Below are 12,376 nucleotides of genomic sequence, written 5' to 3'. Positions count from 1 at the left end.
TTCAGGGGTCAGAGAGAAAAAGAGAGAGAGAGAGAGAGAGAGAGACTATGGGAGGACAAAGTGAAACAGTCATTGACATGTATTAAAATAAATAAATGAATGAATGTGGGGGGGCAGAGAGACAGAGAGAAGTGGAGAGGTGCTCAGTGCATGATGGGAGTTCCCCCAGCAGTCTAGACCTATAGCAGCATAACTAAGTGATGGTTCAGGACCTGATCCAGAACTATAGACTTTATCAAAGAGGAACGTTTTAACTTTAACTTTAATGCTGAGATAGTGTCTGACTCTGGAACCCAGAGTGGGAGCTGGTTCCACAGGAGAGGAGCCTGGTAGCTGAAGGTTCTACCTCCTGTTCTGCTCTTACAGACTCTAGAACCACAAGAGAACCTGTGTTTTGTGAATGAAGTGATCTCTTTGGATAATGAGGTGTTATCAGCTCTTTGAGATATGAAGAGCTTGATTGTTAAGAGCTTTAAATGTGAGGAGCAGGATTTTGAAATCTATTCTGAATCTTACAGGGAGCCGATGTAGAGAAGACAGGAGTGATATGATCTCTCCTTCTAGTTCCTGTCAGCACTCGTGCTGCAGCATTTTGGACCAACTGGAGATTTTTTACCGATTTCCTGTGACGTCCTGATAATAAGGAATTACAATAATCTAATCTAGAGGTAACGAATGCGGGGACTAGTTTTTCAGCATCCTTCTGGGACAGGATGTTTCTAATTTTGTTAATATTGTGCAGGTGGAAGAAAGCTGTCCTGGAGACTTGTTCTATGTGTTGGTCAAATGTCCTGGTCCAACATAACTCAAGGTTCCTCACAGTGGAGCTGGAGGACAAACTGACACCAAGGTGACTCTGTTCAGACAGTGATTCTCTGAGATGTTGAGGGTCAATTACAACGACCTCAGTCTGAATTAGAAGTAAGAAGTTCTGGCTCATCCAGGCCTTGATGTTCTTGAGACGTTCCTGAAGTTGAACTAAGTGATTAGATTCATCAGGCTTCATAGAAATGTACAGCTGGGTGTCGTCTGCGTAACAATGGAAGAGTCTGTGGTGCTTTCTGATGATGTTGCCTAAGGGAGCATATATAAGGTGAAGAGTATCGGTCCAAGGACAGAACCTTGTGGAACTCCATGAATAACTTGCATGTGCATGGTCATTGTTGACGTTGACAAATTGAAATCTATCTGATAAATATGATTGAAACCAGTCTGAAGTTCCTCTGATCCCTTCATGTTGTTCTAGTCTCTGTGATCTTATGATCTATGGTGTCAAACGCTGCATTAAGATCCAACAGGACGAGGACAGAGACAAGTTCATCATCTGAGGCCATGAAAAGGTCATGAGTGACTTTTAACAGCTGTTTCTGTGCTGTGATGGATTCTACATCCTGACTGAAAGTTTTCTAACAAACCGTTACTATCTCAGTAACCACACAGCTGGTGAGCAACAGCTTTTTCTAAGATTTTAGAAATGAAGGGCAGGTTTGATATGAGTCTATAATGAGCTCAGACCTCTGCATCAGGTGTAGGCTTTTTCAGCAGAGGTTTAATAACAGCTACCTTAAAAGCCTGTGGTGCGTAGCCGGTTAACTTCAGGTTGCTCATCACCGACGGAACGTGGGAGAGTTCTCTCCGTGTATTTCCGGTTTGGTTTCCCCTCCTGAACCCACGAGTGGGATTGAAATAAACACAAATCTACACTTTGTACTATTAAAACAAGCCAGATTTAATTTCAAGGCACATTAGTCAACAGCGCGCGACAATTAAAACACGAGAAACTATAAATTACACAGACAAAATGGCGGTTTGGAAAAACAGAGGAAGTAGATTTGAGAGCAGAGGGTCAAGTTTAAACACAAGCAGTCAAAGATAATGAACGCTCTAATACAGGACTTGGTTGTTCTAAGACTGAATTTAATCACACACATGGTGTGAATGTTTCACATTGACTCTGTACATGCATTTATAAAATACATTCAATCAATGGATACAATTCTGAACTTCAAATCATAAATAAGATCACATGTGATGAGCCAGGAACTATTTTCACCCCAGTGCACATGGGTCAGTCATAGTTGTGCAGCAGTGCAAGGTAATGAAGTACATCTACTCAAGAGTACAACTTTGAAGTACTCCTTCCTTCTATTCTAATTATTACTCCATCAAATCAATTAGGAAGTGATTGTATTAATCTGTGTCTACATGGACGCCAGTGAGACAATAATATGTTGACCCAAAATAATAATGTGAGGAACATGTCAGGAACATGTCAGGAACATGTCAGGAACATGTGGGGGACATGTCAGGAACATGTGAGGAGCACATCAGAGCTTCAGTGCAGGTCTGAAAGCAGCTTAAGTTAATTTTGATTCCCTGACTTTACCTTTAATAGTAAAATAAAATTTCTAAACTGTGGTTTTTACTACTTGGACTTTTGTTTAAAAAATGGTGTCGTTTCTTCCACCACTGTCAAACTATGAATTGAGTCTGAATTATTTTTCTTACCCATCTGTTCTACAGCCTGTACACAGGTGGTTGCTTTAAAAAAAAGACAAATGCTCAGATTATATATTTCAAAGCTTCTGCTGTGGTTTGACATAACAAACTGAAAAGTCCCCAACAGCAGGAGTCAGGGACGAACCGTCCAGTTGTTCTGGGACCAGAGAGCAGATGTGATGCTGGAGCCTCTCTGCTCCCTTCAGCTTCATTAGCTCCATCGCGGAGGACGTGGTTTGGTCTGCGTTTGCTCCTGAGCAGAAATAAGCAGAGAACAGAGGCTGGGGCACGACTAAAGGAAACAGTCAATTCATTTTGGGGAAAATCCTGAATTGTTTTCATCCACTTTGTGTAACATAGTCAGACAGACTGACGGGTATGTGGTCTCTCTAGTTTGACTTCGCTGAGGTCGACTTGCCCTTCAGTGGCTGTTCAACACTTCAGACTGATTTTCCACAGAACTTTTTCTTGATGTCTTCTCGCTTCCAAACTCCAACTCCAGCTCCAGGCAGGACCACAAGGAACAAGATGCAGAGAAATGCAATCAGACCGGGTGAAGGGGGATTTGGTACTTCCTCCACGTAAAATGGGTTTCCCACAGAGTTGCTCTCCTCTTGGCTGACAGGGTTCTTCATCCTGCACCAGATCAATGTGACACCGCTCATCTTCTCGTTCTTGATGATGATGTCCGGGCTCTCCTGCTCCGGCTCCCACGGCCCCTGGTCCTTCCTCCAGCTGTAGGTGACGGGCCCAGCCCCGGTGGAGTCTCCCTGACAGCTGAAGGCACAGTCGGTAAAGTTGGGGCTGCACACCAGAGTCCTCAACACGAACGAGGGCGTGCGCACCTTCTGGATCGCGGTAGCATTGTACTCTACACCCAGGAGCTTGTTGTTGATCTCCACCTTTAATAATCCCTCGTCACTTCTTTCGGTTTTGGTGATGTTCAGTATCCCGGTGCTCATGTCCAGGGTGGTCCGTCCTTTAAACCCGCCATAGTAAACAGGTTCACCACCCAGCCACTCCGCCACCAGGTCCGTGTTGTGGGTCCACACGATGCCGGTGATGGGTGTGGACCTCTCCGGTGGCGTCAGGACCAGGGGTTCACCGATAGCGAAGTACGACCGTTGACTTTGGCCGAGCGCGGAGTTCGTGATGGCGGCGAGCAGCAGCACCATGACGGGCCTGGAGCTCCGGTGTCCGTCCATGTCTGCGGGTCCGAACTGAAGCGGCTCGAACACGGGCTGTGAGCGGGACACTGCTCGAGACGGTCCGCGGGTCGAGGCCTCGTCCTGTCGAGAGGGAGCTTCCGCCTTTCTGTCAGGACCCAAAGCCGGATGTCCCGCTGCTCGAGTCAGTGCCTGATTAAAATATACGTACAATCAATAAAACATATATAGAATAAAATAAAAACTACGTCACAGCACGTTCATTCAGGGTTCAGAGTTCAAACACGTCCTTTGACCACGTTTCTGTGCGATCTAGAAAAGGAATCCACCGTAAACTGTAAAAGACTGTAAATAAAGATGGACACAAGAGCTCCTTCGTTATTTGAAAAAAGTGACGGTAAATAGTTCAAATTTAAAAGAACTACACGGAGCATTCAAAAACGACATCATCATCAAACATAATCCAACAATGAATAATGAAATCCAACCTGTTTATAAACCAGGTCTATGTAAAATGAATATGATCAGGCAGTTTCTAGACAGACCGACACAAACCGAAAGTAAACGGAATAATGAGCAACACTCATTAAAACTTCTCCTGCTGGAAAAGTACTTTATTGTAGGAATGATTTTCATGGGTTGTGTAGAAGAGAATTGTTGTGTCACTAAAATTAACTCACTAAACTCTTTGTCTCCTTCCTGAGCTGCAGCAGAAAAATGAGAATATATCAAGTGTCTGATGCAGCCCAATGAAACCCTCAGAGAATTCACTCACTTCACCAGAAACTGTTTTTATATCATCGAATTAAAATATTAAACTAAACAGGAGCGTCACTGAAACTCGCTCAGATTTGATTTTCTTACTTGGAAAAACAAACAAAAGGAACAAGTATAAATCTCTTTAATTTTACAAGCAACTTGAAAATGTCGGGACAATCACCGTGCTACAACAAGAGACAGTCTACGACACAGGGTCGTAATGTTTAAAAAGACAAAAGATTAATATTAGAAAGTTTAGTTCAAACATTGTTTAAAAGAATAAAATTTAAAACAGTTTTAGTTCATGCAGCGGAGCGGCAGTCTGGATTTCTGCGGCGTCAACACAGCTTCGGCTTCTGACAACTTCTGTCGGCTGAGGATCTTCGTCTCCTTCTTACCGCCCTTCTGCTGCTGGGCGACAGAAGAAAAAAAAACAACAACTCGGTTAAGATCCTTATCTGCAGAAATAAAAATTAAACTTCAACAACCAGACATGTTTCAGTTTTTGGTTTTAATTAAACATTCTTGCTGCTCACCTTGAAGAAGGGAAGACGTTTGCTCTCGTTGAAGACGAGGTTCTCGTCGACGAAGGACGGCTCCGTGGCCAAGCTTTCGTTACAAGTGCTCAGCTCGTCCTCCAGAGAGTCCTGGATGAAACCAAGAGGAGCAGCGTTAAAATAAACCCAGTGAAATGAAGCCATCGAGTTTTATCAACGGCACGATGTAGAAGAGTAACTGTCACTGAAGAGGAGAAAGGTGAACGTACATGTTCCACCTGGCTGTGTTTGTCCTCCTCTTCGGGCTCCTCCTCCTCCTCATCCATGGCGGCGAGCAGCTCCTCCTGCTGCCTCCTCAGGCTATCCAGGAGCTCGCCGCGGCTCTGAGACTTCACTAGCTGCCTGGGATACGAAAACTCCCGACGCTGAGGGGTGGCACCTGCAGGCGACAACAGAGCCGGTTGGTGCCGTAGACGAGACTGGATTTCGTCTCTGTCAGATGGGCACGGTGTGGATTTCATTTTGGGACAGAACCAAACATAAAAGCACAAACAGACGGAGGTTGAAGCGTTTACCGGTGGGAACATCCTGCTGCAGCTCCTCCTGCAGGAAACCACAGACCAGCTGTTGGCTCTTCTCCACGTGGTCACGTAGCTCCGCCTGCTGCTCATCAAGAACCATCCTGTCTGAGGAGTTCTGCTCCTGCACGGCCACTAGAACTCGACTCACCTCCTGCTGCCGACACAACAGCTCCTCCTTGGCTTTGTGCAGCTGTTCGGTGCAGAGCGTCTCCACGCTCTGGAGGAGGATTGGATTACGGTTCACTTTCAACAAGTCAAATCTTCCAGGTGATGTTTCTCCGATGGGGACTTTTTCTTACCTGATGCAGGTTCTGAGCTTCAGAGACACTCTGCCTCATCAGGGTGAGGTGTTCCTGGGCTCGTGTCTCCGAATGTTCCCTGGCTCCGGAGCTCCACTGGAGGTCACGATCCACCAGACCTGCAGCCACGCATCAACAGCATTAACAGCAGCTCACCCTGAACGTCCGGCAGGTTGTGAGTTCACACGAGGAAACGATCGGTCTCATACCAGACACAGAGTCGTGGAGGTGGGAGCAGCAGCCCGTCAGCTCCTCCAGCGTCTGTCGGCTCTCGTCTGCACTGAGACGCAGCGAAGAGGCGAGGGATAAGGAGGTGGAGCAGAGGAGGTCCGCCTGGGTGGAGGCCTGATGCTCCACTGTGCTGCAGCCGCTGTAGGACGAGGACGTGACACAAGTGAAAACGTTAAACAAATGTTAGAAATTCCGTCTCGAGGTCTGATGACAAGTGTTTGGAGTACTTGGATAACAATGAGAAACCTTCTCGTGTGTGACTCACGTGCTGATGCTCTGCTGGAGGCTCTGCAGAGGGTCGAGCAGCGCTCTGGAGGACGTGCACAGATCAGTGTAGTCTCTCTGGGTCTCCAGGGTCAGCAGGTTGAGCTGGTCCTGCAGGCACTGGATGGTCTGCTTCATACCCTGACGGAGCGAAGCACAGTTACAGGTTAAAGGTTTGTCAGCGATAGAAGCAAACTTCCTCTTGAGAAAGCTTCAAACATCTCGTTTCCACTGAATATGACAAAAGAGGCAGAACTACATCCTGAGGGGAAGTGCAGCAACTGCTGCGTGTCACCAGAGCCGAGAGAGAAATCTCACCAACTGGTGTTTCTCTTGCGCTCGTCTGATCTCGTCCTCCAGCTGCTTGTGCTCTGTTTGCACGGAGCTTAAACCCTGAACCGCGGCCTCCCGCAGCCCCCGCAGCTCCCGAACCAGGCCGCTGAAAAACACCCCCATCTCCTTCATGGCCTCCACCTGAGAGCGTGAAAACGAGGAGGGTTACACAAACAGGAGACCTCAATCCTGGATTTCATAGAAATGTTTGATCAATTAAACGTCAGAACACAACTGTGTTCTCACCTTGTCGGCCAGAGCTCGCTGTGATTCCACAGACGCCCTCAGAGTGTCACCGAGCTCCTTCACGGCTGATAATCCCATCAGAGTCCGAACCACCAGCACCTCCTCCATGTCCTGTCGATGCTCCTCCTGCAGACACAGATCAGGAAAAGCTGGTAACAAACGTTGGAGGTCTCTGAGATCACAAACTGAGGACAACTCATGTTTCATAATCGTTATGACTATAAACGAGTTCGACACATTAACAACATCATGCTTTGTATGAAACGTAACAGGAGGTCGTCTGTTTCTCACCAGCAGCTGCAGCAGATTCTCTTTGTCCTGCAGACAGAGCGCCTCCTGCTGCTGCACTTTCTCCTGACAGCGAGCCACGCCCTGGGCCACCAGCGGCCCCACGCTGCCCACGAAGGACTCCACGGTGGTCAGAGCTCCTTTCAGCGCCGCCTCGTTCATTATAAGTAAACCATCTGAGCAAGAGACGGGGTGGAGGGTCAGAGACGAGCTGTGAGACTGTTCTGGGACATTAAGCTGTGAGCGCAGCTCTGTGGTCTTACCGACGGCCTGTGAGTAGCTGCTCATCATGTCGTGGTGTTTGGCTCCATGCTGCTGAACGCAGCGCTGCAAGCTGCTGAAGGCTCCGTCCATACGCTGTGAGAAACTCTGCTGGATCTGCCTGTTGTGGTGCTCCACCTGACATTTAGAAATCAAGAGCGTCAACGTCTCAGCTCACGAGAACACGATGTCAAAATATTTCAAAGTGAAGGAATGTAGAGTTAACCAGGGCGAGCTGAAATCTCCTGCTGGAGAGAAAAACAGTGACGTGTTTCCAGCAGGTTCAACACTAACATCTCATTTAACGTTTAAAGAACCAACAAACAAACTCCAGCAGTTGATCAAGAACAAACTCAATTCCTCGACTAATTAAACAAAATGAAAATAATCACCCACAATATTGATAATAAATAAATATGCTCATCAAAACATGAATTGATTAGTTCATCGTAAAAATGACTTGACAAAGAAAACAATCGATTGTTTCAGGTCATGTAAGAATTTGACAAATGTGGTCCTGAAAGATATAAAATGATCAAGATCAGTTTTTATTGATTATATTTTATATATTATTTATATATTCAGGGTTAAACTCATTTCCAAACTGTCAGACTCTGAATCTTCTCGTCTTTAAAACATGAGACAGGAGCGGTTGAGTGTTTCTATGGTGCGTCTCGTTTGTTTTACCTTTTCCTTCCTGTCCAGTTTGTCGTGGAGACCCGACACGTCACTGGTGCTGGCGTCCACCGTCGTCAGCAGCTGAACGAGAGGAATCACAAAAAGCACACGGACGAAAATGTTAAAGAAGACAAATATAAAGCGATCTCATTCAGATTGATGGCAGCTGAGCTGAACATGGTGAAAACCTGTGACACCAGTGATGCTAGTTCGTACCTGGTCGGCGGTGGCGTACAGGGTTTCCTGGACTGAGCTGATCTCCGAGCAGATGAACTCCTCCTGACTCAGCTTCTCTCTGGTCTCCTGCAGGTCTCGGTTTGTTTCCTCCAGCCTGAAACAAGACACACGACACTTCAGTTTCACAAGTTGCTGATTTTCACAGCGAGATGCTGCTCAGCGACGCCTCACCTCTGCTGCTTCTCGTCCAGGTCCACGGCGCACTGCTCCAGTCTGGTTTTACTGTCGGTGAACAGCTCCGTCACCTGCAGAGGAGGAGACGTGTGAGGACGACTAGCACACGACGCTGTGACGAGTTTAACGTGTCGTCAGCAGGTTGAAGCTTTGAGTCGTAAGTGAGATGGAAACATTTAGTTTATTAGAACACGTGGTAAAAGTCTCATAACCTTCTTCAGCTCCTCCTCCATGACAGCGATCCGGTCTGTGTACTCTACTATCTGCTCCTCGTGAGCGGTGATCTGACTCCTCATACTCCTGAAATGAAAGAAACGATAAGAACGAACACTGAGCTCAGCGGGTGTGAAACAGTTCCACGATGTTGTCCAGTATAAGTAACAGCCTTAGTGTTTTTTCATGTGACCCACTCGAAGTTTTCTGATGACAGGTAAACTCCGTTCTTGTCTCGAGTGGCGGCCAGGTCACGCTTCAGACGTTCGATCTCCTCCGTGTACTCCTGAACACAGACACAGGTCGATGATGTGTGTGTTAATATTTAGGCTTGAAGTAATTTCACACTCGTACAAAGTGGTGGAGCTCGTCTACCTTGATGAGCGTCCTCTTGGTGAGTTTCTGGTTGACCTCAGGTTTGTTCATGATGTTCTTGGCTCTGCTGGCGTACTCCAGTGTGCTCAGCGTCTCCTGCACAGAGAAACACAGAATCACAACGGAGAAGCTCAGGCAGAGGGGGAAGCTGTTTCTGGAGCCATGAGATGGGTGAATATTAAGACAGATGTTCAGAGACGGCAGGACATACTTCCAGGTTGCTGGATGAAGGCGACACGGTGGCGATGATGGAGGTTTTAGTTCGTCCTCCCAGTGAGTCCTGCAGGATCCTGGTCAGCTTCGACTCTCTGTGAGAAGAGAACCGTTTTCAATCTTGATCAAGAACATACTTGTTCTTCAGACGTTAACATAAATCAACCCGTGCGTCTCCCAGCTCGCACCTGTACGGGACGTGCGGCCTCTTCTCCACCAGCGCCGTGATCACTCGGCCCAACGTCAGCAGGGACTGGTTAATATTTCCGGCCTCGCGAGCTCGCTTGTCCACTGCACCAGAGCGTCCGATGTTCTCACTGCCAGCGAGGTCCACCTGCAGAGGACGGACGGTTACCGAGGAGGAGCTCTTAGAATCGTCACCATTGAAAAGACGTGTGTGTGCGTATAACGGTGTTTAATTGTTAATCTGCAGGATGTTGATTCTTGAATCTACAAATTGAATTCTTGATTGGAGGAGTTTAACTCAGAGATTTGAAATGAAGCGTTAATTACTTTACATTAAAAACCTCTTATTAAACAGGAAGGATTAATACCAGGTTGAGTTTCCCGATCTTCACCAGCTCCTCTCCCTCCAGAGTGATCTCCTTCATGTGGATGGTGACGGAGAAGACGGAGTGGGAGCGACTGCACAGAAAGATAAAAAACACAACCAAACCATGAACGCGACACCGGTGGCCGAGGTGTTTAAATCCCGTCCACAGTTGTTTTCTGACGCTGACCTGGAGTAAGAGTTCATCAGCGTGGAGGCCGTCCTCCTCTTGGCGGATCCTCTCTCCAGGATCTGATAAACTTCGTCTTTGTTGTGGACAGTCACGTCCTCCAGGCCCTTCACCACCACGCCACGCTGCGACACAGCGGTCAGGACAGAGAATACACGACAAGAAAACACATTTCAGTGGATCTCTACAAGATGTTTTATCCTGATTTAAGTCTCTTTGAAAGTAAAGATCCACGTTCCAGGTTGAATCCTGTGTCTCTGTTAGCTCCACGTTTATCTCTTGATAAAAACCAACATCATACTTTATCTTTTCTCTTCTGGTAAAACACAACGAACTCAGGGTTGTTTGCTCATTAATGAATTTTTCTCCGTTCTCCTCTGTCACCTTGTTGCGCGGGTCATCGAACAGCTGCAGTCGCTCGTTGACGTCTTCGCTGGGGCTGAGCAGGTCGAACAGCTCCTCGTTGTAGATCTCCAGCAGCGAGACTTTGACGGAGAATTCGGTGCCGTTCTCAGAAAGTTTCTCGAAGATCTGGTGCAGCGTCCTGGGGATGATTCCGGCCAGAGGATCCTAACAACGCAGAGGAAACGTACGTTTGATCCATTGTGTGTTTAATGACCTCTGACAGATCATCTGATTTAGACTGGGCGAATGTCTCAAAGCTATTGTTCCATGTTTCATAGATTTTACATCCAAACAAGTTTGTATTTCTCTCTCATTGAGACGCACTAGGATCCAAGATGGCTGAACTCACCTCCTCCCAGGTGAACTGTTCGTCCGGACTCCTCTCTCCCTCCATGGTGAACGTCTTTCCTGTTCCTGTCTGACCATAGCTGAAGCACAGCAGAGGAAGTATTCTCTCATAACAAATCAAATAAGGTTCACAATGAAAAATGAATAATACAAAGAAGCAGATTTGATCACATCACTGGTCTGTTGTTGAAATAACTTTAATAACTCTGTCCACCGTCCTGCAGCAAACCTACGCAAACACGGTGCAGTTGTATCCCATGATGACTTCGTCCAGAATGGGACAAACGACGCTCCGGTAAACGTCGATCTGCTTCGCTGCCGGACCAAAGACCTGACGACAGAATCATTCAACTTAAACAAATTGAATTATCCCCAGTGGACATTTCAGGTTCAAGTAAAGTTAAACATGAACATGTTTATGTAAATGAATCTGCAGCCACTCACCATGTCAAACGTGTAGGTCTTTCGTGACGCCTTGTCGTTCATCCCCCCCGTCCTCACCAGCACCTCCTTCCTGTTCTGATCGCAGTCGATGACGCCGTAGGACGCCTTCCGCTCCACCGTGTTAAACGGCCTGGAAGAAAAACAAAGCAGCAGCAACTTATCTGACAAACGCAGACAACAGGAGACTCAGGAGAACTGAAACATCTGAACGCTTTAGATCGAAACACGATCAGTGATGTCACAGTGATGTCACAGTGAGAAGATCCATCAATTAGACTTGATGTCGACGTCACAAACACGATCAGTGATGTCACAGTGAGAAGAACCATCAATTAGACTTGATGTCGACGTCACAAACACGATCAGTGATGTCACAGTGATGAGTGAAATGAATTTACCTGCATCTCACAACGACCTGGATGTTTCTTCCCTTCTCGTCTCGCTTCATCCCGCTCAGGTTGTGTGCCGCCATGTTTGATCTGCTCAGGAAACACAACGTTCATCACAAAGACTCGTTAACTCGTCATTAAAGGGATCTGGATCTGAATCTGGATCTGGATCTGAATCTGGATCTGAATCTGGATCTGAATCTGGATCTGGATCTGAATCTGGATCTTAACGTTTCAACACTCCGACATTAGCTCCGTTAGCTTCCCCCGGCTAACAGCTACAGATCAGCGGTAACTCAGGCTAACTCACCCGGTGACGTCGTGCCCTCCTCCGCCTCGTCTTCAACAACGTGTCGCTGAATTAAACGCGGTAATTAACGATGTTTCCTGCGCGTGATTTATTTTTTCTCCCGCAGCTCAAACTTCGCTCCCTCGCGCTTCGACTCCTCCGACTCTCACTGTTTGAACTGTACTTTTAAATTTACGCCGGCCAATAGCAGGAGAGGAACGGACAAACAAACGACGCCATTGGTCAGGACGCGCACGTGACTGTGGTAACGCGGAGCATCATGGGAGGTGTAAAAATGACCGGTTTCAGTCAGCAGGGGGCGACACTGTCCCGAAAACTGTTCACTGTACATTAGTTTATTATTTTTATATTTATTATTTAACATCTACTATCCTCGATATATTATATATTATATCTTATATTATATATTATATATTATATCTTATA

At 46.8% G+C, this 12,376-nt stretch overlaps 2 protein-coding genes across 3 annotated transcripts; both read right to left on the bottom strand.

Moving 5' to 3' along the window:
• Positions 1-1,704: 1,704 nt before the first annotated feature.
• On the bottom strand, positions 1,705-3,830 carry LOC138413642 (uncharacterized). The gene has a single exon (XM_069538830.1). The coding sequence runs from the start codon at positions 3,702-3,704 to the stop codon at positions 2,940-2,942; it is 765 nt and encodes a 254-aa protein (XP_069394931.1). The 5' UTR covers positions 3,705-3,830; the 3' UTR covers positions 1,705-2,939.
• A 719-nt stretch (positions 3,831-4,549) lies between these two features.
• Positions 4,550-12,164, bottom strand: kif11 (kinesin family member 11). Of its 2 annotated transcripts, none has more exons than XM_069538819.1 (27): positions 11,951-12,164; positions 11,650-11,730; positions 11,252-11,381; positions 11,041-11,138; positions 10,809-10,887; positions 10,439-10,624; positions 10,055-10,179; positions 9,869-9,959; positions 9,503-9,648; positions 9,313-9,409; positions 9,102-9,197; positions 8,924-9,012; positions 8,726-8,813; positions 8,511-8,584; positions 8,319-8,433; positions 8,112-8,183; positions 7,427-7,562; positions 7,167-7,339; positions 6,876-7,001; positions 6,615-6,770; positions 6,298-6,437; positions 6,011-6,171; positions 5,802-5,920; positions 5,497-5,719; positions 5,191-5,360; positions 4,961-5,071; positions 4,550-4,835 (listed from the first exon to the last, which is right to left on the bottom strand). In XM_069538819.1, the coding sequence occupies exons 2-27, from the start codon at positions 11,721-11,723 to the stop codon at positions 4,722-4,724; spliced, it is 3,189 nt and encodes a 1,062-aa protein (XP_069394920.1). In that variant the 5' UTR covers positions 11,724-11,730; positions 11,951-12,164; the 3' UTR covers positions 4,550-4,721. The 2 variants fall into 2 exon arrangements, with proteins under 2 accessions (XP_069394920.1, XP_069394921.1); XM_069538820.1 differs by having other exon boundaries at positions 4,550-4,832.
• Between the last annotated feature and the right edge of the window lie 212 nt (positions 12,165-12,376).

Source organism: Paralichthys olivaceus, chromosome 14, assembly GCF_024713975.1.
Source record: "Paralichthys olivaceus isolate ysfri-2021 chromosome 14, ASM2471397v2, whole genome shotgun sequence".
NCBI lineage: Eukaryota > Metazoa > Chordata > Actinopteri > Pleuronectiformes > Paralichthyidae > Paralichthys > Paralichthys olivaceus.
Note: the sequence above shows the minus strand (reverse complement) of the source record. Positions and strands in the feature narration are given on the sequence as shown.

Bases quoted from the DNA above. Each gene is read 5' to 3' on its own strand.
- LOC138413642 (XM_069538830.1), bottom strand. From the start codon at position 3,704: ATGGACGGACACCGGAGCTCCAGGCCCGTCATGGTGCTGCTGCTCGCC.
- kif11 (XM_069538819.1), bottom strand. From the start codon at position 11,723: ATGGCGGCACACAACCTGAGCGGGATGAAGCGAGACGAGAAGGGAAGA. The intron at 7,563-8,111 runs GTAAAACAAACG...TCTAAATGTCAG, and splicing joins AACTGGACAGGAAGGAAAAG to GTGGAGCACCACAACAGGCA. The intron at 6,438-6,614 runs GTGAGATTTCTC...TCGCTCCGTCAG, and splicing joins CGCAAGAGAAACACCAGTTG to GGTATGAAGCAGACCATCCA.